The following is a 26,530-nucleotide window of genomic DNA, read 5'->3' on the forward strand; positions in this document are numbered from 1 at the left end:
GGGCAATGTGCCTACCACATCGGCAGGCCGCTGGGCCTGTTCTGCTGGTTGGTAGCAGGTGCGCCTACCTTGCAGGTGCGGGCGGCGGCTCTGCCCCTCTGTGGGCCGCTAGGCCTGTCCTGTTGGTGGTCGCAGTTCCGCCTCCTTTGCAGTCGCGGGCAGCGGCTCTGCCCTTCTGAAGGCCACTGGGCCTGTTCTGCCGGTGGGTCACAGGTCCACCTACCTTGCAGGCGCGGGCGGCGGCTCTGCCCCTCTGCGGGTCGCTGGGCCTGTTCTGTCAGTGGTCACAGTTCCGCCTACCTTGCAGGCACGGGAGGCGGCTCTGCCCTTCTGCAGGCCACTGGGACTGTTCTGTTGGTGGGTCGCAGGTCCGCCTACCTTGCAGGCAAGTGGGGTGGCTCTTCCCCTCTGCGGGTTCCTGGGCCTATTCTGCCGGTGGGTCGCAGGTCCGCCTACCTTGCAGGCGTTGTTGGCAGCTCTGCCCCTCCGCAGGCCACTGAGCCTGTTTTGTTGGTGGTCACAGTTCCGCCTACCTTGCTGGCGCGGGGGGAGGGGGTAGCTCTGCCCCTCAGCAGGCCGCTGGGCCTGGTCTGCTGGTGGGTCGCAGGTCTGCCTACCTTGCAGGCGCGTGGGGCGGCTCTGCCACTCCGCAGGTTGCTGGGCCTGACCTGCCGGTGGGTCGCAGTTCCGCCTACCTTGCAGGCGCGGGTGGAGGGCGTGGCTCTGCCCCTCAGCAGGCTGCTGGGCCTGCTCTGCTGGTGGGTCGCAGATCCGCCTACCTTGTAGGCGTGGGGGGAGGGTGCGGCTCTGCCCCTCAGCAGGCCGCTGGGCCTGATCTGCTGGTGGGTCGCAGGTCCACCTACCTTGAAGGCGTGTGGGGCGGCTCTGTCCCTCCGTGGGTTGCTGGGCCTACTCTGCTGGTGGGTCGCAGGTCCGCCTACTTTGCAGGTGTTGTTGGCAGCTCTGCCCCTCCGCAGGCCACTGAGCCTGTTTTGTTGGTGGTCACAGTTCCGCCTACCTTGCTGGCGCGGGGGGAGGGGGTAGCTCTGCCCCTCCGCAGGCCGCTGGGCCTGGTGTGCTGGTGGGTCGCAGGTCCTCCTACCTTGCAGGCGCGTGGGGCGGCTCTGCCACTCCCAGGTTGCTGGGCCTGACCTGCTGGTGGGTTGCAGGTCCGCCTACCTTGCAGGTGCGGGGGGAGGGCGCACACCTATTTGCATTTAGACAGTTACGCGAAATGGAGGACGTAATGCTTGGGATGAAAGTTGCGGGGAAGGGGAAGGTAGGTGCTCTTGAAAAGAAAGAAGGAGAGGGAGATAGATAGCATAGAGGAGAATGGAAAGAGCAGTAAAACTTGGAAGGGGAGAGAGAGAGGGAAAAGGGAGAGAGAAAAATAAAATGAAATAGGAAATAAAATTAGGTCTTAGAGATCCATTTTCTTCTCTTCCCGTAGGCAAAGCTGTGCCCTCCGGGCTGAGTTTTGCCCTCAATGTGTCAACAGCAATCCCTGTAAGGCGGTTCCTGGGAGTCTCTCAATCCTGTTGGTCCAGAGCCGTTTCACTTCTACGGCCCCTCCTCCCCTTCCTCCTGCCAGCCAGCCAGGTCCTGCTCACCGGTGGCAGTTCCCCAAGGATTTGGTTACACTTTCAGCCCCACCGAGTGCTCTATTTCCCTAACTACTGAGCACTCTCTCTGTCATTCATCTAAGCCCCGGTGCTGTGGAGCTGTAGTCTGGGAATCAATTGTTTAATTTTTCCGGACCCCTTTGGTGGGCACACCTTCGGAATCTGGCAGCTAAGACCATTGGTGTTGCTGCTGGTGGTAATAGGAGTTGGGGGTCGAGGATCCCTTCTACTTCCCTCAGCCCCTACAGTCACAACCACTCTGCTGGTGGTAGGAGGAGTTGGGGGTCTGGAGTGTCCTCTGTTTCCCTCCGTCCCTACAGTCACACCCTCTCAGTTAGCGGTTGGGGGAGTTGGGGGTGGGGAGTCTTCTCTGCTTCCCTCTGCCCCTACATTCACGCCCACGTCACTGGCAGTAGGGGGAGTTGGGGGTCGAGAGTCCTTTGGCCCTTACGGTCACGCCCACGGAGAGATTTTGAAGTTTCCCGGTTGTTTGTATCTGATGTGGGTGGGAGTCACACACCTGCTAAAGTAGAGTCCGCTGGGAAGGAATCTCTTTGGCCGAACTTTGGTGACTTCCCCTCTCTGCTATGGCGGGCCCCTGGCTCCTTGCCGGAGTGTCCCAAGGGAGGGGTGGAACTGGCTTGTCTCTGGTCTGACACAATCTCTGGTTTTAGTTCCCAGTTCGCTATTTTGTAAAGGGTTGGTTAGATTCCCTTCACGCTGTCTCAGGGGGGGAGCCGTTCGCCGGGTGGGCGGGGCTGTTAGTAGAGCCGGGAGGGCACGGGCTGTCTGCTGGGCCAGGCGGGGACACTACTCGCTGCGCCGGGCCGCTGGGGGCTGCCTGTAGAGCCGGGCAGCTGTGGCCGCGTGGCTAAGATCCGGGCGGGCGGGGTGGCCGTTCGCTGAGTGAGAGCGGGGCCTCCCAGGAGGGCCAGGATGGCGGGTGCTGTCTGCCGGTTCGGGCGGGCCGCGCCGCTCCGGGCCACTGGCCGCTTGCAGAAGCGGCTGGTGGCCGCGGGATTGGACCTCTGCACCCGCGGGGGGGGGGGGCCACCTGTAGAGCCGGGCAGCTGCGGCCGCGTGGATAAGAGCCTGGCAGGTGGGGTGGCTGTTCGCAGAGCGAGAGCAGGGCCTCCCCAGGACGGCGGGATGGCGGGTGCCGTCTGCGGGTTCGGGCAGGCTGCACCGCTCTGGGCCGCTGGCCGCTTGCAGAAGCGGCTGGTGGCTGCGGGACTGGACCTCTGCGCCCGCGTGGCTGGCCAAGATCCACTTGTCTGGGACAAACTGACACTTCTAATAAACCTACCAATTCCCGGCAGGTCCCCTCTTAACGGAATTTTGCTAGAAGTTCCTCAGTAGGTAGACTGCAGCTGTTCCAATGGGTCTTTCTGATTCCGTTAATGTGGAGACATTGGAATCACTGCTTCCTCGCCGGCGGCCATGTCTTGGTCTTCGGTTTTTATTTTATTTCCACTGTTTTCTCCTCCCTCCCTCCCTCTAACAGTTATTGAACATCTACTGTGTTCCAGGCGCCATGCTAACTGTCAGGACTAGACATAGGTGCAGAAAATGGTCCCTTTACCCCAGTAACTCATCCAGACTTTCTGGGAAATATAAAGTGAGTATGGTGGTGGAAGGGACAGAAACTATGGGAGCAAAGGGAAGGGCATTAAATCCAAGGAAAAGTCCCTGGGGGGCATCCAGAGGGAGCTTACACTTGGCCCAAGAGCTAAATTAGGAACTGTGAGTTGAAAAAGAAGATGAAAGGCAAAATCTCAGGCACAGGGGCCAGCATAGTGTTATACTGACATATTACTTCTCTGTGGCCCTCTAATTCCTCACTTGTGAAATGGGGATAGTAATAGTGATATGAGTAAATGAGTGCACAGAATATAATGTGTGCAACACATGCTGCTTACTGTTTTAGTGGTGTTGGTGATGTGTGGTTTGCCCATGTAGTCACAGGCCTGTGTCAGTTTGGGGTTGGAGATAAGCTCAACAGAAGATATAAGTGACTTGTTCCTGGCCACACAACTATGAAGAAGCACCACTCAAAACCAAGTGTCCTTATCCCTGGCCCGTGGCCTTTACACCACTACTTCTGCCTTTGCTTTAAGTGCTGAGGGAGTGCAAAGTGAGGGAAAGAGTAGTGTGTGGAGGAGAAAGATCTGGAGGGCTTCCTGGAAGAGGTGAATATTGAGGGATTTTTGTTGTGCAGGGAGAGGAGAGATATTTCAGGGAAGGAGTGTATGATGGGCATGATTGGGCAGGGTGTTGAGGGGTGGGTTGCAGAGCTAGCTGGCTGGCAGAGGGCTTAAACTGTGAGGTGAGGCACAAGGTAAAACAGGCAAAGATGGATCAGATCAGAAGATGAACCATGATTACAGGTACCCTAAGGGCCACAGGGAGTCACAGAAAATTCTTGAGCAAGGGGATTGGTCATAATGAAATGAGACATTGGGGAGAAAAGAAAGAAAATACCTTTACTTAAAAGATAGTACGAGATAGGCAGTAGGTTGGGCATTTCAATTTATTATTATTATTTCCACTGCCAAGGAAAACTGGATGCTAGGCAATTGCTCTACCACTGAGATACACAGCCAGCCCTCAAATTTATTATTTCACTGGAGCCTCACAACAACCCCAGTTGGTTGATCAGTGTTTCCCATTTTATTGAAGAGAAAACTGAGGATTGAACTCAGGGGCACTCAGCCACTGAACCACATTCCCAGCCCTTTTAAATATTTTATTTAGAGACAGGGCCTCACTAAGTTTCTGAAGCTGGCTTTGAACTCAGGATCCTCCTGCCTGAGCCTCCGTAGCCACTGGGATTACAGGCGTGCACCACCATGTGCGGCTTCATATGCTTTTAAACTGTTCTCACTCTTGGAAAGTCCCTTGCACTTTGAGTGCCCCCCCCCCCCCAGGCACTACTCTGTGAAATCTTTTCACAGGGCAAATGTCCTTAGGACACATTCTGGTGTCACACTGGGCAGAGAGGGCTCAGTCCCCCTGGGCCTTTTATGTACCCCTGGCACTGGACAGCTGTAAGTGTTTGGTCTCTGGTCTAATAGAAATGAGCTCCAATTCCAGTTTTGCTGGAGACTTTGATCAAAATCCTCAACCACACCTAGCCTCAACTTAGGTGGGGCAGTGGGTATAAGCCTTAGGCTGGTAACCAGACCAGGCTGGAAGTGACAAATATCTGAAGTGAAAGGATAAGATGCCTGTTTTCATTTCAAAATAATGGGAATGGTGGCAAATTTGGAAGGTTAGAGAGGAAATAAGATTACCCATGAGTTGATAATGGTTGAGGTTGGGTGATGGACTTAATGGGGGTCCATTACACTATTCCTTCTACCTCTGTGTGTTTGAAAATCTTCATAACAAAAAATAATAACAGACTACTTAAGAAAAACAACCACCACCACCAACTATGTCCACCACTCCCTTCCCCAGCGGAACCAGATCTCTGATTCCCAGGCAATGTTCTACTTTCACATCTCCTCAGGTCCACAGTCTAGGTGAGAATCCAGCTTATATACTCTACCATACTAGCTATGGGATCTCATGCTGGTGTGTTTCCCCGTCAAGTCTCAGTTTCTTCTTCTGAAAAATGGGATGAAGACTAATGACGTTATGGAATTATTGTGAAGTTTGTTATTTTATTTATTGATGTGTCTACTGTGCAGTAGTGAAGTTTAAATGGGGTAACACAGGATAATACGGGCTGGAAGTAGTCCATAACAGGGGTGAGCAGGCCATCAGGGCTTGGCAGTCATTCCAAGCATCATGAGACTGCTAGCCTCAGGGGTGAGCAACCCTAGCCAATGTGTGTAGCGGAGGCCAGTGCAGAGCCTAGCAGGGGACAGGTCCACCTCCTAGGTGACTTTTATGAGTTTTCCAAAGCACAGGTTCATCACCTAGAAAGGGCATTTGCATCCGCCTTTCTTCATAGATCAAACACAATGCCTGCTTCCTTTACCCTCCCATTTGTTTGGGACCCTAAGTGTATGCCACACAGACCCAGGTGTGCCTCTGTCTGAGCAGGTAGACCACTGCTGTGAATGTGGGTGAATTTGTAACACACTGGCAGCCAGGAGTGAACAGTGTGTTAAAGGCTCTCTATTTGTGTTGGTAGTGCTTACCTGGGGGTGGGGGGGCCCAGCCTTAACAGATTTCAGCAGCTGATCTTTCCCTATCTTTGAGGCACATTTTCCTCATCCATATTTATTCTGAGTCATCCAGTACCAGAACACCCGGGTCACTTGGTGTCGCCACCAGAGAGACAAGCAAGGATAGGGCTGAATGGAGAAAAAGGCCTGAGCTTGCCATTGGCTTCCAGGACTTAGCCTCAGTTTCTCTGTCAGTGTGGAATAAAGGAATGTGCCATCCTGCTATGAAATAATCCGTGAATGAAGGACCGAATAGATGCACAGGTGTGTGGAGACCTTTTCAGTATGGCAGACAGTGTAACCTGTGGGAGCCTTGAGGGTGGGGGTGGGCGCTCCACTAGGTGAGGAGGAACCCATTCGCCTGGGCCAACCCTTTAGGGATAGGGACAGAGCAAGAGAAAGCAATGGCAGAGCTGGAGCAGGTGAAGAGGGACAGGGCAGAATGGTTCGCAGTAGTCAAGAAGGAGCGAGGAGCGACAGGGAGAGGACACCACCCCGAAAGCCACGCGAAGGTGGAGGCAGCGCGGGGTCCTGGGATGACTACCTAGTAGCAGGCGGGGGTTCCACGTCTCCTTCCCGCTCCGCCCGGCTCCGCAGCGCCGCCTGGCGGACGCGCGGCTCTCCGCTCGGGCTCCAGGCGCTGGTTTGCCACGCAGGGGCTCCTGAGGCTTTCAGGAGAAAGGAGCAGAGGTCCGCAGGAGGGGGCGACTGGAGGGGAGGACAGTGGGGAAGGGCGTTGATTCCCCCGAGGAGGAGGCTCGAACCTTTACTGGGACACGCAGTACATACTGGCACTCTCCCTTCACTAACTGGCAACAGGGGTGACTTGGCTACGTCCAACACGTCGGGGAATCCTTTTTGTCCTCAGTCCCCGGTCCTGCAACACTGGGATTTTGCTGCCGTTGCGTAACTTCTCCGGGAAGAAGGTCTCATAAAAAAAAAAATTTAAGGGTTTTGGTTTTTGTTAATAAAATGCCTGGAGGGGGCACGAAAGCACGAACGTCCCATTCGTCTCCCTGCCGGTCCCAGGCCTGGATCTCAAGGCGGTGGAATTTCTAGGTACTTCCCTGCCCGAGCAGGTCCTGGCGAGCCAGGAGTCTGTTCCCAGAGATCCCGCCAAAGGCAAAGGACAAAGCTTGCGGGTCACAGTGGCCAGAGTCGCCTGGCTAGTGCTGGTGAGAGGATGAGCAGCGGCTCTCAGGTCCCTAGCCGCAGGCGATGGAGTGTGGAGACTCTGGTCGCACCGTTCGGTGAACCTCCCCCTCGCCCCCCTGGTGGTGATAATGGTGGGATGTGTGTGGGTGGGAGGGGGGGTGCGGGGCTATCTGTCGGAGAGCTGGGGACGACGACCCGGCCAGTCGGCCAGGACTCTCGAGAGCCAGGCCCAGCCTAGCCTCTCTAGGCCGGACCACAGTGGGAACCGGGCAGCAGCGTCCCCGGACGCTCAGGGCCAGGGTCCTTCTCAGGCGCCACTTCTCGTTTCCGGGTCTCCAGGCGTCCCTCCGTCAGTTTCTCAGAGGCGCCCGAGACTATCCCTAGAGAAGGGGCGACGAGGCCTGAGTTTCCACCAACTCGGCTCGGGCAGCGGCCTGGGAGCTCCCGGCGGAGTCCCAGAGGTCGCCTGGGGCTGCTCTGCGTGCAACCCGGGAAAAGGCCCAGCAGCCGCGAGGCAGGCGATGGGAGGAGGGTGGAAAATCTCAAAGTCGCTAACCCCCGTGCAAATGGCTGCCGGGCCCGGCGGCTGTCGCACCCAGGCTTGAGGTTGAAGGCGCGCTCTCCGCAACCCCCGGAGGCACCGGCGGGAGCTGGGCACCGCGGGAAGCTGAGACTCGAGAAAACTCAAGAACTAGAGGTGCTCGCTCAGCGCCGAAACTTTGGTCCAGGATCCCAAGAAAGGGCTCCTCGGGCCCAGCGCTCCCAAACCGCAGAAGACCAGAGCTTGAGCCCAGGCTTGGGGTGTAGGGAGCGGGCACAGACGTCGGAACCCCTCCCCCGCCCAGAAGCGATTGGGACAATACGCGGTTCCATCTGCAATTCCGGCAGCTCTGTCCCGGGGTCCAAGTTGGGGAGAAGGGAGCGGCCGCACAGCGGGGATCCGCGCGGGGACCCAGGCTCCCGCGGCGCTTTAGCCCAGAGGAACTCGCCGTCCAGAACCGCACTCGGTGCCCACCCAGTCGCCTGAGAGAGGCGGAGCAGAGACACTCAGGCCCTCAAAGGGCCGAATTTAAAGGGACTTCCGGGTCCCTTGCCCCAGCGCGCTCTCCTGCGGCGCGGACCAGGATGGAGTGAGGGCTGTGGAGCAATGCACACAGGGAAAAGCAGCGGCGGCGCGGGTCTGCACTCCCGCGGCAGGAAGGAGACCGGGGGTGGGCATCGGGATCGGGCAGTGGTATCTAGTTGACCCTAGGCCGCCAGAAGAAAAGCAGAGCGAACTCACGTTACTCCCGAGGGACAAGAGGGTTCCGCGCGCTCTTTCTAGGCCCAGGAAACTGGTTCCCCAAGAGCCCCTCGGTCTCCCAGTTTATCCGGGCTGCTTGCCCCGGGCAGGGGATGCTTAGAAAGTGAAGCGAGGGACAGCCGGTGGCCGCAGGTCCTCGAAGCCCTGGCCCGGACGGCGTGTCCCAGCCTGCTCCGCTCTCTGCAAAAAACAAAACAAAACAAAACAAACAAAAAAAACCGAAACCCAAATGCCCAAAAATCTCAAGAGGAGACCTTAACAGAAACAAAAAGGCCTCCCCCCACTCCACTCTTTCACTTTTAACAAGCCAGCTGCTCAGAGAAGATTTAAATAAAAACGAAATGAGCAATAGAGAAGGTCACCAAACTTCCCCCTTTAAGAACATTTTCCTGAAGGCCAACCCCGCGGCTGTCTGGCCCTTCCGAAGCCTGTGCTTCTTGCAGAAAATCACAACAAAGCAATAGGAAATTCGGCCCGGATCCTGGGAAGAGTAGCGGTGAGGCCCCGGGAACCCACAGCAGCCGAAACTGCCCGGCTCTGCTCTTCAACCAAAAAATTAAAAAATGATAAGAAGTAAAACCTTTTAATACATCAAATATACGGAATTTAATCTTTAAAGCGATACATTGTCTATTATTTTAGTACATGACGTAAACCTTGTCCCCTTCTCAGCGGGTGGACTTAAAAATTAAAAATAGTTAAGTGTTCCTTTTAAAGAACAAAATAAGGCAAATGAGGTTTTGGAATAGAATTGTTTTTCCTTTTTTTTTTTTTTGTTTTCTTCCAGAATACATACAAAAAAATACCCATTCTCTTTTGATGGTATACACCTTAAAAATAATTGCAATTTGAAATTAGAACTGACAAATTGTGACTTGTTTCGTCTTTTTCATTTTTGTAACAAACATGCATGTAAATTTGTGTTTCAGTCAGACATTAAATAAGAACGTACGATACAATCATAGCAATTTTAAAGTAACATTAAAGAGAAGACCTCTAGTTCTGTGGCGGTTTTGTTTTTATTTATAATCTACAAGGGATGGGAGGGTTTGTTTTCCACATTTTTACCCTCAAGTTAAAAAAAAAAAAGTTTCCCTCCTCCTTTTTACCTACGGAGCTCAAACTAAATAATGCACTTTTGAACCACGGGTCCGCTTGGAGCTAACATAAATAAATACCAGTGTCCACCGATGAAGTCCTCAGATGAACACCTTCTCAATTATTTTTTCCTTCCTTTTTTTATAAAAAGTCAAATGATATTTTTTTCAACTTTTATAAAGTTTGGGTGGGGGAGGTGAGAAGTAGGGGAAAGGGGAGTTTCCCACCGGGTCTCGTTCGCTGTTGATGGGTAGATAGGTACATACGGTATATATATATATATATTTTTCCTTCGGTAGCGTGGGTCTTCCCCACTCGCGGGTGTCAACAGCCTCCGCCGGGATCTCGCCCCTCCCTGGGCTCCTCCCCTCCCCCAGTTCCTTTCTCTCGGTAACCCTCCCGGCAGCCCTCACTGATACCCCAGTGCGGACGCGGTTGTCAGTCTCTGTCCGTAGAGGGCGTAGGGAGAGTAGTAGGGTCCGGTGGCGGCGGGCACCGGCACCGGGGCGCCGGGTGTGGGGAGCGGGCTCTTGGAGTAGGGGTGGTAGCGGCTGCTGAGTCCCAGCGCGTGATGGGGGCTGCGCAGCGCCAGCGTCCCTGGGCTGCCTGGGGCGCCAGACGTGGGGATGTGCATGTGGCAAGCCATGGCTGCCGCCGCGGCGCTGGCCAGAGAGGACGAGCTGGGGTAGCCCGACAGCAGTTTGTCTGTCCCAGGGAAGGCCGTATGGGTCCGCAAGTGGCTCAGCAGCTCTTCGGACGTGGCAAAGCGCTTGTCGCACGGCCCGTTGGCCGACACCCAGTTGCAGATGTGGGGGAGAGGGTCGTTAGGGAGCATGAAGCCATAAGGGTAGAGGGGGTGGCCAGCCAGGGAAGGCGGTGTGGCGCCCGCAGCGGCAGCGGCCGTTAGCGAGGAATGCACGCCGTGCAGTGGGTGCGTGGGGTACACCAGTGGGTATCCGGATTTGAGCGCTGCGGCCGCAGCGGCGGGATCGTGAGCGCAAGAGGCGCTGGCGGCTGCTGCCCCTGCCAGGTGACTGGCGCAGTGGTAACTGAGGCAGTACGGGTCCCGGCACAAACTGGCTGTCATCACAGACGGTGGCGACGCCCCGGCCAAAGGGCTAGAGCCGGCCGGTTTACTGCAGCCCAGAGAGCCGGCCGCTGCCGCAGCCAGCTGTGCCCCCACCAGGCTGCCGGGCTTGGTGGGGTCCAGTGCCACGCCGTGTGGCAGGAACTGGGGAGGGTAGCCGGCGTAGGCCCCGGCCAGGCTGCCTGGGTAGGTCATGCCCGCGGGAGGCAAAGGGAACACTGTCTGGCCTGGCTTGTAGGGAGACACCGGAGCCACCAGCCCAGAGCCCAGCACCGAGGAGGAGGTGGGTGCGCTGGGGCCCGTGCCAGAGCTGGAGCCCGAGGAGCCGCCGCAGTCAGAGCCTAGGGGCTTGCCTCCGGGACCCCCATCCGGGTGCTGGTTGACGTCCACATTAATTCCGCCGCTGCAGCTAATCCGGCCGTGCGCCAGCCCAGTGGGTCCCCCTTCCGCCGAGGCGCCCCCGGCACCCTTGCTGCTGCCGCCACCGCCCGCGTCAGCGTCTTTCTTGTCGTCCTTGCCCTCCGGGCCGCCCCCGGCCGAGGGCAGCATGCCGCCGGGCGAACAGGCCGAGGCGCTGGAGCTGGGGCTGCCTGTCCTGGGCGTGAATGGCTGGCAGGTGGCGCTCGGTACCCGGAATCCAGACTTCTCCGCCGAAACACCCCCGCCGCCGCCCCCGCCGCCGCCGCCTCCGCCGCCTCCGCCGCCACCTCCTGGCTCCTTCTTATCCGAGCCAGGTTTGGAGTACGGCTTGAAACTCGATTTGTCCTCCACGCCGATGTCGCTCAGCTTCAGGGGGCCCGACTTGGTATCCTTGTCGCCCCCGGCGCCGCCGCCTGCACCACCCGCGCCGCCCCCATTGGAGGCAACCGAAGAGAGTTTGGAAGAGGGCGAGGGGTCCGGCTTCCCGATCTGTGAACATGTTTGCGCCAACAGTGCCAGCGGGCTCTTCTTGGCATCAAGCTGCGGGGTCAGACGGGGGAGGTGGAAGAGGGGTCATAGAAAAAAAGGGGGAAACCCTTTAGATTCCTGGTTTATAATGCCCCTCCGAAACAGCCCGCTAAGAGCATTCAGACCTGAGACACTCCCTCCACAGACACTGCAAGGATTCTCGCCCTTGGGAAAGGCGGAAGAACCCACTCCAAAACCTCTGTCGAGATCTTTCCCGCAGTCTCTTAGTGCTAACTGATTTTTTTTTTGGGGGGGCACCTTACAAAATGTTTTGGTTTTCGGCTTCTAGACCCAGAACTGTAACCACTCCCCACACACATCTCTTAATTCTTCAAAGGGCTTGGGCAGTCGGCGCCTCAGACACTGCATACATACACTAGTTTATGGGCAGCAAGGGGACCAGACTTTCGAACGGTATTCAGGTCCCCGCCCGACTTCGGGGCCGAGTAAGAAGGTGTGTGGGTTGGGATAGAGGTTTTAACTAAAAAGAGAAACAAGTTTGGGCCTCCTTGCTCCCTGGCAATCACACCCCGTTCCGCCTCTTTCCTCCTTTGCGCCCTAGTTTTGAGGTGCTGAAGCGCTGTCCTCTCCCTCATCCCAGAGCTGAATCACTCCGACACCCCACCCCCACTCTCAGATCCCCAGAGAAAGAAATCCTGTAGGGAGCAGCGAAGGTAGTGGTCCTAGGTCAACCCTGGGAGAGAGTCCTTACCTCGATGGGGCTGACGGGAGTGGAAGGCAAGGGCTGCAGGTACTCGGGGTGCAAAATGTGGCCAGTCCGTGCCGTCAGCATCTTCAGCACCTTGATGGGCAGGCGGTTGGCCTGGCGCAGGGGGTCAGAGGGGGGCACGGCGTGCACAAAAGGCTTGGTGCTGCCGGCCGGGGACGAGCCTGGGCCGGGGCCGGAGCTATTTCCAGAGAGAGCGCTGGTCCAGGCAGGGTCCGCACTGCCGCCTCCGCCGCCGCCGCTGTGCTTACTGCTTCTTAGGGCAGAAAGCGAGGGCGCTGTGCTCATGACCCACCCGCACGCATGGGAGCAGCGGGGGGAGGGCTCCCTGAGGCGCGGGGCGGGCACGGGGCTGCGCGCTCGCCCGGGGAGCAGGAGCAGCAGCAGGAGGAGGAGGAGCTGGAGCGGCGGCCTCAGGCGCCCAGTACGCCTTCTTGGCGCCTGGAGCCAGAGGCGAATAATCCTGGGTGGCCCGCAGTGGAACGGTGGCCCGGCCGGAGCAGCCGGCGGGACTGCGGGGCGCGGAGCGGTTAGCCGCGTCCGCCTCGGGCTGCGCCCTTGCGCTGCGCTCTCGCGGCCCCGAGCCGGCGCTGCGCTCTACGATGTGAGCTGCTGCTTGTCCAGCCGGGGCTCTGGCGAGGAAACTCACTTCAAAAGCAGCTGCACCGAGGGGGAGATTAAAGCCTTTGCCGCCTTCCAATCAAATGGGAGCCCGAGGTGATTGGAGGGTCAAGGGGATGTGACGCGTCCCGCGCCGCCGCCGCCACCGCCGCCGCCGCCAGGACTCTCAGAGCTGGTTTTAATGGGCAGCTCCTTCTTTGCCACCCCCCCAGCGAGTCCCCTCCCTCGATTTCGCTCGGAGGACGAGATGGACATTTATTCTACGTTTGCCATCTGCCGCCTCCCTCTTTTTTTTTTTTTTTTTTAATCTTGGTCGTTCTTTTCCCAGCTCAAAAAATAAACTGAAACCTTTTGGAGTGTGTGTGTGTGGGGGTGCGTGTGCTGGCAAACCCCGGGGGCGTCCAGAAGAAGCTCCGGTGAGAGTGTGGATCAGCCGGACCGTCAACTCCAGGGGCGTTCAGAGGGCCAGAACACAAATGTTCTTTTTAGAAATTGATATCCCGCGCGGCGCGGCCACCAGGGTAAGGAAAGGTGGAGAGCGGGTTCTGGTGGAAGTCCGCCCGCCCGCTTTGATTTCCTGAGATTCCGCAGCAGAGAAACCAGAAGCTAGAGGGGCAGCGGAGGCGGTGGTGGCTCATCCCGGCGACGTGCGTTGGGCTCTCCGCCCTTCTTGGCCACGTGACACCTGAGGACGCTCAGATTGGGGCAGGAGCGGGGGTCACATGTTTCCTCTGTTTCAGTCCCCCCCCCCATTCTTACTCTCCCCAGCCACCCTCTCTTTTCCTCTCCCCCCCACCCCCGTTCTTTGGGCATCTCCACCCCTCCATCAATTGTCAATGTGCCTCGACCGCAATCAATCAGTTATTTGTCAGCTCTTGTCAATCCGCCCGTGATTTATGTCAGCTTTTGTTGCTGATTACAAGGCGGGTGCGACTTGAAGGGAAAAAGAGAGAGGGAGAGAGAGACAGAGGAAGGAAGAGACCGGAGGAACTGGAGGAGGGGAAAAGAGGAGCGGCCTCCTGGGATGCGCGGGGGAGGTGGGAGTAAGAAAAAGAATGCAAAGGGGGGCGGCAGGCGCTCAGTGTCAGGAAAATGCATTGTGAGAGTAAAGTGCGCAGGTGCGCCTAGGGCGCTGAGGGGTGCACAGGCCCGGGATGCGCGCCTTCCCCTATGTGTTGGAGAGACACGTATAGCCTCCACCCTTGGGGTCTTCCGCCTGTTGGGGTCGCGGAGTTAGGGACCGCTCTGGGTATCCGGACCCGTAGCGGCGACGTCTAACACGGGAGATTTCCCGCTTCCCCGGATACTCCCTCGGGGGTGTGTAGCGTGCTGTCAGGCTGCCTGCCATCCTTGTTCTATGGTGCCCTACCCTAAACTCGGAGACTTCTTTCCAAGAGCTACCCCACCAACGTAACCTTGAGTTCTGGAAGTCAATAGTGGGGCAACACATCCTCAATTCTTTGCCCATCTTGATCGCGGCTAGGATTAAAGGCTGCAGAAAAGAGACCATAACGTGGGTGTTTGGGGAAACAGGTTTCAAGGTTCACTCTTTCCCAGTCCCTAAACCCTCCCCCATTATCCGTCCCGCGCCATCCCCGCAGCCTTGGGAGCTGGGGTTACGGTCGGGCCACTTGCCCGAATTTAATGGAACGCCGAGCCGGGACTGACTTGCGCTTGGAGAGCAGACAGAAGGAGCGAGAGAGGGAGGGGGCTGCCTGTGGGAACACGGGTTCTTCCAGGGAAGCGGAGCGGGACTGCGGCGTTCCCCTCGATTTGCACTGTCAGTCGGGCTGTTTGGAAAGAAGAGGGGAGGCGCTGTGCGTGCCGCTGTGTACCTGGCTCTGGGTGCACTGTGTATATGTAAGCCTGCACCGCTGAGTTCTCAGGGCTTTGGGAGCCTGTGGAGCGAGTTCGAGGGTCACCTCCAGAAACTCGCGGAAACTAGAAGGGGGTGAAAGGAAGACACACCCCTTCCTCGGAAGGACTTGGAAGACTTTGAATCTCCCCTCCCCCACTTTTCCGCCTGACTCTTCTTTTGTTGTCAAGTCCTTTTGATAAATGGTCGGGCTGGGAGCGCTGGGAGCCTGGAGCCCGTCTGTGCCCGCACAAGGGGCGGGGGCCGAGGCTGGAGACCCGGTTTAGACCTGCGCAGCACCCGGAGCTGAACTGGGTAGCGTGGGGGTCAGATCTGGGACCTGCCCTCGGCGTGCTTGCCCTTTCCTCTCTCACCACCCTACCCCCTTTCCTCCTGTCTCTGTCTCCCACTCCGCACGGGTACCGAGAACTTTCTGGGGTGAGTTTTAGAATTTCCTCTCAGGGTTTATTTTTCTGCGTTTTAATTTTATCCCTTGATCCCTTAGATTGGTCAACTTTATGAGATGTAACTTGACTAAAGCTAGATTGGAGAGGACAGAAGAGAATGCGGTCTTGTGCGTTTGGGACTGGGTTTGTGTGCATGTAAGAACACACCTGCACTCAAGGGGCTTTGTAGTGTCTCTGTTCGAAAACTGAGGAAGGTAAGTCGGTGAGACCGTGGGGAGATCACATGTGAGGTTGTGAAGGTTGTGTGATCATTGGAGTGCGAGTCCCAGGTGCTGGTTTCTAAGGACCAATGATCCTAAGCTGGCTCTGCATGTCTGTAAAGCCTCTCTTATTCTGCGGGTGTGTCTGCCCGCGGTACTGCACGGCAGTCTAGGTATCAGCTGGGGCCAACTGCAATGCTCCCAATGTCGCGAGCTCGGCCTCGGGCTGCTTGTCGCCCAGGCCTCCCAAACAGGCCTGGACACTGAATGGGGCTGCAGCCAGAGCTAGGAGTGACCGCAGGCCCTCCCCACCCTCCTATCCATCTCCCGGCGCATTTTTTTTCTCTTCTCTGATTCCAGCAGCTTTCTTATTACACAGTGAATCTCAGGGGGAGCCACCCCAACACTCAAAGCCCGGGGAAGCCTTGAGTGGCTCCTACGCCCTCGGCTGTAGCTTCAGACCCTCATAGGTATGCGCTGTGCTTTGTGGGCGCTGGTCCTGGGCCTTGGGCGTTTATTCTGCTCAAAACTCAGCTCCCAAGGTCCGAGCGCACGGGGGCGCCTGGGGTCCTGCGCGCCCGGGTCTTTTGGTAGGCGTCAACGTCGGACAGAGCCTGCGCACCTACGCCGGAGGCCAAATCCCCAAAGGCCCAGAAGGCCGGAGCTTGGGGGTGGTTATTAATTACTCCGCGCTGAGCCTAAACCCTTCAACCACTAGCAGCGGTTGGCGTGGATGTCCTGTAGGTTTTATTTGCACACAATGGAAATGATTTGTTTTTCTCAAAAAAAAAAAAAATGGGCATGGCAGATATTTAAGGACGGGGTGGGAGGAGGAAAAGGAAGGGGAGAGAGCTGAGGAAAAAAGTTTGAAAATGCCTTGAACTGTTCACTGTCGAGATGGCTAATCAGTATTGAGGCCGGAGGGCAGGCGGGCCGCCTTTCACCGCCGCTTCCCTTTCATCTCAGGCTCGGCGGAGGCGCTCAATTAAAAGCCTATCAGTTTGTAAGTAAATCAACGCCTATCAGAGTTGTCACATCAAACAAAACGATTATTATTGCAGCCCGCCTCCCCTATTAATCTCCCTCGAAGATAATCCGCCTGACAGGTCAGGCCCGGCGAGCTGCAAAGCCTGGCCCAGAGCGCCCAAACAGTCCCGGACTGGCGTGCGCCCCCAGGGGCCTCCCCACCCTCGTCCTCTTCCGCTTCGCAGTCCTTGGGGGAGGGGCAAGAGAAAGAGCACACCGAGGCCGCAGGATCCAGGCCAGCCCCACCCCACCGGGAGAGGGGCTCAAATTCACCTGACCGGTGGAGGGGGTCCCGCACGACCCTGACAGCTTCTCGGGGCGGGAAGGCGCCAGACTTGCCGGAGCGGCGACCGGTCTTGGTCCTGGGGCCTTCGCCTTGGCCTGCCGTCTTCTAAGCTCGCCTCTACTTGCTCTCCGTTTCTCCCCACAGCCCTTCTTTTTGTTTTCACTGCAGCTTCTTTCTTGATCCTTTCTTTTCTCTTCATTTACTCTTCCTTTTCCCCTTTTCTTCTTGCCAGGAATATTTTCCTATTATCTCTCTCCTCTCTTAGCGTCCCGTAGAAACCACTTAATGTACAGTCACACTTTCTGGAGCAGGGCATTCTCAGGGCCCGGGTTATTTCTTCCGCGGCAGGGTTGCCTCAAGAGTGTGTGCTATTTCCCGGATTTCATGACAAAGTCCTCCCTTCTTTCTTACCAAACAGGGACTCTTAGAAGCTGTGTGCTTGTTTAGAGGCTGAGTGCATTCGAAGGGGGTCGGAGGGGAGGAAGGAGAGAGCGAACTCAACCACAGGGCAAATTGGATGGGTGGATGGTTGCAAGTGCCCTGTTCTGGAATTAGTATTTGGTCTTGAAATTTCACAGTTGCAACTTACTATTTGTGTAGTCTGGGCTTCGCTAATAGATGGCAGAGCCCTACAGGGCCCGGGAACAGCACTGAATATGTGAAGGGTGCCTAGTATTTCATAAGTAAATTCATACAAGTAACAGCTTCTATGGCTTCAAATTGGCGTCCTAGGGCTGGGTGGGGTCTGGCTTTAATCGTGGCCTTCTTGGTGGCTTTTGGCTTCCCGCTTTGGGACGTCTTGGCGTCAAGTGCGACTCACTCTTTTCTGCACTTTTGCTCCAAATGACAATCGTCCAAGCCAGAGCCTGATGGAGCCAGGATGGAGGACTGGCTGAAGTGTCTGAGGAAGAAAGGTTGCCCACACGACCCCAGACCCTGCAACCTTAAATGCCAGGTCCAGTACTCCTCCAAAGCCTTTCTTTCTGGGCCTGCATTTGGGAGAACAGAAACCCCAAAGCTCTACAATGCTGAGCGTCCAGGCCGAGCCTCTCCCGACCGGGTTCGAGGTCGCCTTTATCCATTAGAGCCCATCTCAGCCTGCTTGGTGCGCTGGGCTGCAAGAGGGTGACCCCCACACAGGGTTCCCAAAAGTCCCTCTATGTCTTGACACTTCACAGCTGACTTTGTAGAACTGTTTATTTTATTTCCATACCCAGAAATATTCTGTTGATGCAGTGGCTCAGTTATCTGTCCGCCTGCTTTTCTTAAATATATATATTTCACATCTGCCACACTGCAGATATTTAAAAAGCTGTAGATAATGGCACCCCTCCACTCTGGCTATGGGAAATATTTACTGGGCAGTTATTTGGACATAAGTTCTATTTCGGACCCAAATGACACTCAAGCAGTTGTAAAAAGACACTCTAGATTTTTCCAACTTAATATATGTGCATACACTGAGAATTTAAGACTATTTTGTATCCTTTTGTGGACCTAAGTATTCAGATGTGATTTGTTACATGCCCTTGAAGCCAGAAGCTACCAGTGGTGTCCCTACTGGACATGGAGCTGTTTATACAATTTTTTTTCCTCTCTGCACTTACACATGATTCTCGATCTAATAAATTCAACCTTGTCATTTTTAGAATCGACGGGATTTCTCTGGCTGTCGTTTGTGCTGCGTTTATCCGAATAAATCCGACTCGCAGACATCCAGCAGGAAACGGCTTCCCGCTGGCGTGAACGAGTATGCTTTGGCCCAGCCGGGGACTCGAGGTGACTCCTTGTGTCTGGGCTGCTATGGGTTTACTCTCCGAAGTAGGCTGGACAAACGGCCCCCGCCCAGGTCGAGCAGCCTCTTGCTGACCAACTGTGCCTGACAGACCCCACTTCTGCCCAGGCTTCAGAAACCTGTCCAGCGGTGGCGAAAACTGAAAGCAAACCCCTGCAGAAGTAGTTCGAACTTCCCTCGAGGCAAGTTTGCAACAGATTCAGTGGCAGTTTTGAGAGGACAGTGGGCCCGTGCGAGTGAGTGTGGGATGGGGCGGGGACGAGGAGGCCACCTGGTGTCTGAACTTGGCTGGAGGCAAAACGTCAGGGAAGTCCCATCCTTCACACTACTCTTCGGCTCCTGTTGGTAAAGAATTTTCTAGCTGCAGAGGATGAACAGCTTGATTTTGAGATAGCACTAGGGAGGTTAAGGGGACCGCATTGTAAAAGTTGCAGAAATCTTTGCTCCGAAGCGTCAATCCCGCGGGGCTCAAGAAACTTTAGAACAGCTTTCCTTCCTCGGGGCAAATCAGCCTGGACAGCCCCTTGCCCAACTCTCTGCCCTCACCTGGAATCAGCGGTTAAATAACCTTCCAACGCCGAAGCCGCAAAAGTTCTCAGCTCCGCCCAACGGTCACGGACAAGGCCCGGACGCACAGGGTGCGGGGACGCACGGGGTATCCACAAGGCCACTTCTGGGAGGGCTTGGCCCCAGCGGGGAGAGAGGCTTGCGCGGAGGTGGGAGCATGAATGTGGTTCCCACTCCCACTTGTCTCCTCAGACGCTCATGGTGATCCCCCAACTCCCGGCAGTTGGCGCTTACCCCTGGGTGTTGCATTTTCCGGGCGCGAGAGCGCAAAGTGCGCGCGCGGATTGGCGCGGGGGCGGCCTCTAGTCTCTCGGCGGGGCCTGTCGCCGGGCCGGCCGCGGCGGGTGAGTGATGAGGGCAGAGAAGGGCGCCCATAAATCGCGGGTGTCAGGGCGAAAAACTCTCTTTATTGTCTGCGTGATGGATGGGCCCGGGGACGAGACACCAAATACTTCGTATCGCCTTTAAATGGGAACACATTTTCCGCGGCCATAATTCATGTTTTTTAAATAGAAAGTTTGAAATGTTGCCTATATTTCACCGGCCCTGACATATTTATGAATCGCTCCCTGCATGCAAATATCATTATTTAAAGCGCTAGGGAGAGCGCGGGGGAGGGGAGGAGGCGCGGCCCCCAGGATGTGGGGGTGGTGAACTGGGGAAATGTCGGTGGAGGGGGCCATCTCCCTAAAGGGCGGACGAAGAGGTGCGCGGGAGGGGGGGAAGCCGTGACTGGAACCCGAGAGCGCCCCGGGGCTTCCCTCCTGCTGCCAGACCGCGCACAGCCGCCGGGGCAAGTTCGCGAGGCTAGGGGCGGAGGACAAGCCCCCGACTCTTGCCCGGAGGCCAGGAGATATTTTGCGCCCTTCTCCGAGGCCCTGGTCCAACCTGAAGCCACCTTTTCCAAGAATGAAGTTAAAAAAAAAAAAACCATAAAAAGAATTTAGCAAACGCAAATAATAATAACCCAACATGTTTCGTGTTCTTTGCTATTGCATCAATTTTATTGATTTTCATTCTGCAAACCTTGGACTGTGAGCACCCCGGGTGGGGCAGCCGTCAGAACCCAGTCATCGCGGGGGGTGGATGGGAGTACAATCCTGGGTAACTCGGTGTCTACTCACACCCAACTAGCTCACCATCTCTCAGGCACAACGGAGACTGCGCAAGACCCGGGGACACACATGACTCGGCCCCAAGCTCTAGGGCTCAGTCCCGCCCCTAATTTCTCCCCAATGCACTGCAGCGTTCCCAGGGTTCACATCCGCCCTCCCCAATCCCAGACGGACAGTATGATCGCCTGGGGGGGCGGGGGGAAGCCGGCCACGTGCTGCCAATCTCTCCCTAGTGGGTCCGGCCTAGGAGGCGTCCACACCTGCGCCCTTACTTGCCGAGACTTTACCTGTGCGGTCCCCAGCGCCGTCTGTGGCCGCGCAGATAACAGAGAAACGGTAGAGAGGGCAGGATAGTGGAAGGGACCGAGAGCACCGCCCGAGACAGCCAGTGCACAGACCCAGGACCCGCTCTCTGGATCGGGTGCTGGGGCCCTGGCCCGACTAGCTCCGGGAGCGGAATTGCGCTGGGGAGATCAGGCAAGGGGGCGGGGCGAGGGGGAACCGATCTCCAGGGAGGGGCGGCCCCAGAAGCACTTCCGCTGGGGGTGGGGCTGCGAGCTGACGCGCAGACCCCGCCTCTCCGCCGCGCCAGCCAGCCCTCCACTCCCGGTGCTCCGCCCCTGCTGCCCAAACAGGGAGCTCTCTCAGGCCCTGGCTGGAGACCGGACCGGGACTCGGGTTTCCAGGGTGTGCTACAGATAGCTCCCTTTTCCCCGCCTGGGGTTCTTTTAAATCCCAACAACAGAAGCAACCACACATTAGCAACCTAGGCTCAAATTCATACCTAAGATTTGTTCAAACTTGGATCATTTTGTGATCCTGAGATGAGGGCCCAAGGGGTTCTCAAACTTTCAGATGTCCTCTCAGACCTGTGGGAATAAAGTCCATGTCTACAGGGTTCCACTTATCTTCCAGGAAGAATAAAACATAACACTTTGTGACTATCCATTTTGCCAGGTAATATCTGAGGACTTTGTTATGAATTGAGCCCTTAAAGCAACTCTTTTAGGTAGGTACCCTGAATGTCCTCTTTTCTAGATTAAAAAGTTGGGGCACGGGGAGAAGAAATTGGCCTTGTGTTACTGGCTTCCTATCCATACCCCAGTCTCTTTTCTTCAGATCCCCACAGCCCTCCTGTTACTCTTCATGAGTCTTCCTGGTCTTTTACTTCTCTGATGAGGGAAAGATTGATCTGTTAACCACAAGCACTTTCAGCTGAGGCCAGAGCTGTGCAGAAGAGGATCCAAGTAGAGGAAAAGAGACTAGGCAGTTATAAATGGGATGAGCACAATTCAGCTCCTGGCTAGCTCCTAGCCTACTGGGAAGAGCAGAGCATTTAGCCTCCCTTAGTTTCCCTACAGTCCCAGCCAAAGCCAGAGCATGCTTTCTTTCTTTCTCCATCCTCCCCCCCCCCTTTTTTTATTGGTACCAGGGATTGAACCTAGGAACGCTTAACCACTGAGCTATATACTCCCAGCCCTTTTTATTTTTTAATTTGAGACAGGGCCTGGCTAATTTGCTGAGGTTGGCTTTGAACTTGGGATCCTCCTGCCTCAGCCTCCAGACCTGCTGGATTACAGGCATGTGCCACCATGACCGGCTTCAGAGCATTCTTTCTTAAAGGGGGGAAAAAGTGAACCACAGAAGGCTGAGGCAGGAGGATCTCAAGTTCAAGTCCAGCCTCAGCAACTTACCTTGTCTCAAACATCAGCAACAACAACAACAACAACAACAAACTGCTCTTAGGATCAAGTTGAGCCTGCAACATCTTTTGGCTGGCAGATCTTTTCTTTCTGCCTTTGTCTGTCTTCTACTCCCCCTACCCCTCAGCTCCTGCTATCCATGGCTTTCGTTTGGTTAACTCAAATGTGCTATTCTGCTTCCCATCTCAGGGGCTTTGCTGATGTTTTCCATTTTATCAGGAATGATCTTTAGTCTTTTTCTTCACCTGGCTCACTCCTCCTCTTCCTTCAGGTCTTAGCTTAGGCACAACCTCTCTGTCCCCTTCCCACCTCCTGTAATCCTTGGCCCAAACAGAATTTCCTGTTGAGAATCTGCCCCTTTCACTTCTGGATGGTAAAGTCCAAGGAGCAGGACTGGGCTGGTCCTTCAAGGAATGAATGAAGAAAGTGTGTATTAAAAAAATATATATATATATATATATATATATATATAATCTCAAAGGAATAAATTAAGAACACACACATGTGTATATACATCAACTATGCTGAATGAGTGAGTGATTACATATGGGGGTGCACTGTACTTTGTGAGACCATTATTTATGGTCTCATATCCCAAGATGTTTTCAATTTCAAAGGGGGAGATAACAGAAATCTTGTAAAAAGATACTGGTTATTTTGAATCTTTATATTGTAAATGTCAAATAAGTAGATGTTGGAGGAGGTAGAAGAGAACTATCTATAGTTTTACGGTCACTTATTCAGGCTTTGAAAGTTCAAAGAAGTGCTGGTTGACACAATTTAATAGAAAATACATACCTCTCCCCATTACCAGTCCTCCTAACATTCAGGCATGTATCCTACCCCACCCCCCACCCCCTGCCAAGACTCTAGCCTGGGCCCCTGTTCCTCTGCCTGTCTTCACATGTTATTGCAATCACAGTTCAGTTATTAGCTTCTAAATGAGATGCTGCTACAAGAACCTTCTAATTGTTCTGCACATCTTCAGCCTCTCTCTCTTCTAATTCATCAGACATACTCCTTCCTGGTTAATTTTCTTGACCACATAATACCCTTGTTCAAAAATCTTCAGAGGTTCCCTACTGTCTGTGTATAACACTTGACTCCAAAATCCAGTTCCAGCCTACTCTTCAAGTTGCATTCCAGAATTATAAAACAAACACATGTTCCCCACAATCAGGAAAATACTCAAAGATATTCGAAGAAAAGTGTTAATGATCTCCCCCAACCCCTCTCCATTTCTCCCCCAGTCTCCTGAGGCATCCAATGTAAGTTTCCATTCCTTTTGCCATAGTCATCATTTTCCTATAAGCTACACACAGATACTATGGGGCTATTATGTTACTGCTGGTTTATACAAAAAAGGGTATTGTGAAAAAAAAGAGTACTACGGGTCTCTGCACCTTGCTCCTTCCTTCTTTTTTTTAGTTGTAGTTGGACACAATAACTTTATTCCATTCATTTATTTTGATGTGGTTCGGAGGATCCAATCCAGGGCCCCGAGCATGCTAGGCGAGAGCTCTACTGCTGAGCCACAATCCCAGCCCTCCTTCCTTCTTGATAACATAATGGGTTGTAGACATAGAGATAATTCATTCATTTGTTAACTGCATAGTATTCCACAGAATGTCTATACTACACTTATTCAACCATTCCCCTATTAATGGGCATATAGGTTGTTAGCAGTTTGCTTGCTTTTCCTTATAAAATCCCTTGTGTCCATATCCTTGCAATCAGTGATTTTATTTCCATAGAATAGGTTCCCCTGAAGTGCAGCTGTCTACACACCTACCAAATAGAATTTCTTTGTTTCCCCATATTCCTATGTCTTTCTGCTCCTTATGTTTCCTCTTCCTGAAAAGCTCTTGTCCCCCATGCTTGTGTGTTCAACTTCCAATCCTGCAATGACCAAATCTGATATCAGAATTTAGATATACTGTCTAATGTCCACCTCCCTCCTTTTCCTCATCTTCACATTGTAATAATGTACCCAGTCCAGTATGTGATTTGTGATTGGCATAGACCATGACAATCCTGTTTTCTTCTTTCCAACCATCCTGGCAGCTAGGGTTGACCTTGTAACCCACTTTAGGCAAACGAGGAACCAGAAGAAATAAAGGAGTGATAAAGCAGGTGGGAAGTATTGAGAAACATGTTTTCATGATCAAAGGGGAATATGCAGATAGTTTAACCCTCCTTCCTCCCCCTTTTTTTAATCTTCTTTCTTCACTGAACTTGGATCTAATATCTAGAGCTGTAGCAGCCATCTTGTGACCATGAGGAAAAGTTTAAGAGAATAAAAGAAAGACTTAATACTTGATGTTATTGGGACATTGTGCAATCACCAGCAATCACTCTCCTCCAAAACCTTTATTATGTTAGAAAAATTAATTTCCTATTTGTATATTTGCAGCCAAACATACTTTAGCAAGTGTTATTTCCAATGGCATTACACCATGAAAACACCACCACAGTGGTCCAGAAAGGTCTTAGAAATTTATTTGAGGGGCTGGGGATGTGGCTCAAGTGGTAACGTGCTCGCCTGGCATGCGTGCAGCCCGGGTTCGATCCTCAGCACCACATACCAACAAAGATGTTGTGTCCGCCGAGAACTAAAAAATAAATATTAAAAATTCTCTCACTCTCTCTCCCCTCTCTCACTCTCTCTTTAAAAAAAAAGTCCTCATATTTAAAAAAAAAGAAATTTATTTGAAAGATTTTCATTCAAGTATTATTTTAGAAAATAGCCTTAGGAGCAGGCAAACATTCTTTGGGGGATGGCTTTGGCATTTTAGAACAGCCAAAAGTTACTGGGAGTCTAGCCTGGTGATACCTTGAACCCTCAGTGCAACAGTAAACTTATATAATGCACATTTAAGGTATATATATATATATATATATATATATATATATATATATATATACATATATATATATATATATATATATATATATATATATATAATTTTGTCACCTTTGGCTGCCTTGCATCTGAATCCCCTTTGCATTGGTTGGAAAGCAGGGCCTGCTTCCACCTACAGAAGCTACTCCAGGCCTGGCCGTTGAGGCTCTGCCAACACGATGCCCTTTCCGGCTCTCTAACTCTCCAGGGATGAGCAGAGATTGGGAGTAGTACAGAAACCTTGTCATTTGTAACAGAGATTCTGAGAGCCCAGCAGCAGCACTGAGCCTAAGGCAGTGGCATTGACTATCTCAGGGAGGCAGAGAGGAAATTACAGTCACCACCATGTCTGGTTTTGTGATAATGTCAGCCACGCAGGCAGCGACCTAACTAGACTATTCCAGTAGCATTATCAACTGTATCTCCATTTCCCAGCCACTGTCAGATCCTGTCCATTTTCCAAGTGTGGAGCTCCAGCCTTCTCACTGATCCTGTGAACTTCTTGATATCCTTCTGCTTAGATGCCTGAGCTAGTTTCTGTCACTCACAAACAACTGACAATATCAACTGATTTTGCCATAGCCTGGTTCACAGGGTGGCTTCTAAACACTTGATGGTGATTGCTGTTCAGTAGTGCCTGGGACTCTGCTGATGGGTAGTGTGGGGCTCCAACTTCAGTCTGGCTGAAGGCCTCCAACACAACCAGATAATGATTTCAAGCAAAAAATTGTTAAGTTCAGCAAAGAGAATCGGTCATGCTAGAATTGAATGAGACAATCATATTAATGGTTTTATTGAATGCCTACTGGGTCCTGAACACTATTTCAGGTAGCCTCACAATGTTACCTTATTCAGCTCTTACCAAAGCCCAGTGGGAAAGGACTGATTATCCCCATCTGGTTCGAGAATGTACAGAGTTTCTCCCCTTGACTTCTAGCCCCTCTTCCCACAGGCTGGATGGCGCTCAATATGTCTGATTAAGGTTTCTAAGGCATCAAAGGACACTGTCAAGATCGACCACCTTAGGTGACAATCAACTCTGATTCTTCCCAGCAGAGCTTAAGAGCTTAAGTGCCTGGTACCTTGGAGTGCTCAGAAAATGTTTGTGGAAAGCAATCAATGGCACGGGAACACACCTAGGCTACAGTTCCTTGGGAAGGTGATGGGCTGATGCTTTTGAGGTCTTGAGCATCAGGGAAAGGAGGGGGCGGTTTTCTTTCACACTGCTCTGCACTTTTCCCAACCTCTGACCTTGGCCAAGATGCGTCATGTCTCTGGGATCAGAGTTGATTCTTTTGTTTTCTTTTCAATCTCTATCCTTACTTCCCTTCTTCTCCCATCTCCCACATTTTGGAAAGCATTCAGGGCACCAATGATGTCATTCTTACTTTACTCCCCATTCTACCATGAAGATCAACAATACTCAGTAAATATCACTTATATGAATACATTTTTCAAATATTTTTCTCAGGTCTCCCTTTTGCTTCTGAATATTCTGTCCTTCAGGGACTGCTTGTACCACACAGTTTTTTGGTCAAATTCACCAAGTTTCACTTGAAGAGTCAAAAGACTTGCCTGCCAACTTGTTCAGAAGGAAAGGGGGTCTTTTGACCTTTCACTGGTGGAGAATCAACTTCTTCAACAGGGTAGAGGGGCTGTGGAGGCAAGGGGTGGCAGCTGAAGCTCAAGGCCTGAGGAGCTGGCTGAGGTGGGGAGGGCGGGTCTGCCAGGCTTGAGAAGGCAGGGTTTGGAGGGGTGTCTGCTGGGGGTTAACTGTCAAGACAAGAATCATCTTCCATCTCTGTCTCCCTTAATGATGATCAGTCCCCAGATGGTGTCAACTGATTCCCCTTTGGTTCTGGGGTTTGAACCCATGGG

At 53.6% G+C, this 26,530-nt stretch overlaps 1 protein-coding gene and 1 long non-coding RNA gene across 2 annotated transcripts in view; one reads left to right on the forward strand and one right to left on the reverse strand.

The window, feature by feature from the left end:
* LOC308634686 overlaps positions 1 to 20,558 on the forward strand; it is a 168,851-nt gene extending 148,293 nt beyond the window's left edge. Inside the window, exon 5 of the long non-coding RNA XR_014019062.1 lies at positions 18,220 to 20,558. This is a non-coding gene — a long non-coding RNA (uncharacterized lncRNA). The remainder of the gene's footprint in view (positions 1 to 18,219) is intronic.
* ZNF503 (zinc finger protein 503) lies at positions 8,848 to 12,891 on the reverse strand. The gene is made up of 2 exons (XM_081268681.1): positions 12,101 to 12,891; positions 8,848 to 11,400 (listed from the first exon to the last, which is right to left on the reverse strand). The coding sequence occupies exons 1-2, from the start codon at positions 12,401 to 12,403 to the stop codon at positions 9,763 to 9,765; spliced, it is 1,941 nt and encodes a 646-aa protein (XP_081124807.1). The 5' UTR covers positions 12,404 to 12,891; the 3' UTR covers positions 8,848 to 9,762.
* Positions 20,559 to 26,530: the final 5,972 nt, after the last annotated feature.

This window comes from Spermophilus citellus, assembly GCF_964194105.1.
Source record: "Spermophilus citellus genome assembly, chromosome: 15".
NCBI lineage: Eukaryota > Metazoa > Chordata > Mammalia > Rodentia > Sciuridae > Spermophilus > Spermophilus citellus.

Coding starts and splice junctions, on each gene's coding strand:
- ZNF503 (XM_081268681.1), bottom strand. CDS start 12,403: ATGAGCACAGCGCCCTCGCTTTCTGCCCTAAGAAGCAGTAAGCACAGC. Junction 11,401..12,100: donor CTCCCGTCAGCCCCATCGAG/GTAAGGACTCTC, acceptor CTGACCCCGCAG/CTTGATGCCAAGAAGAGCCC.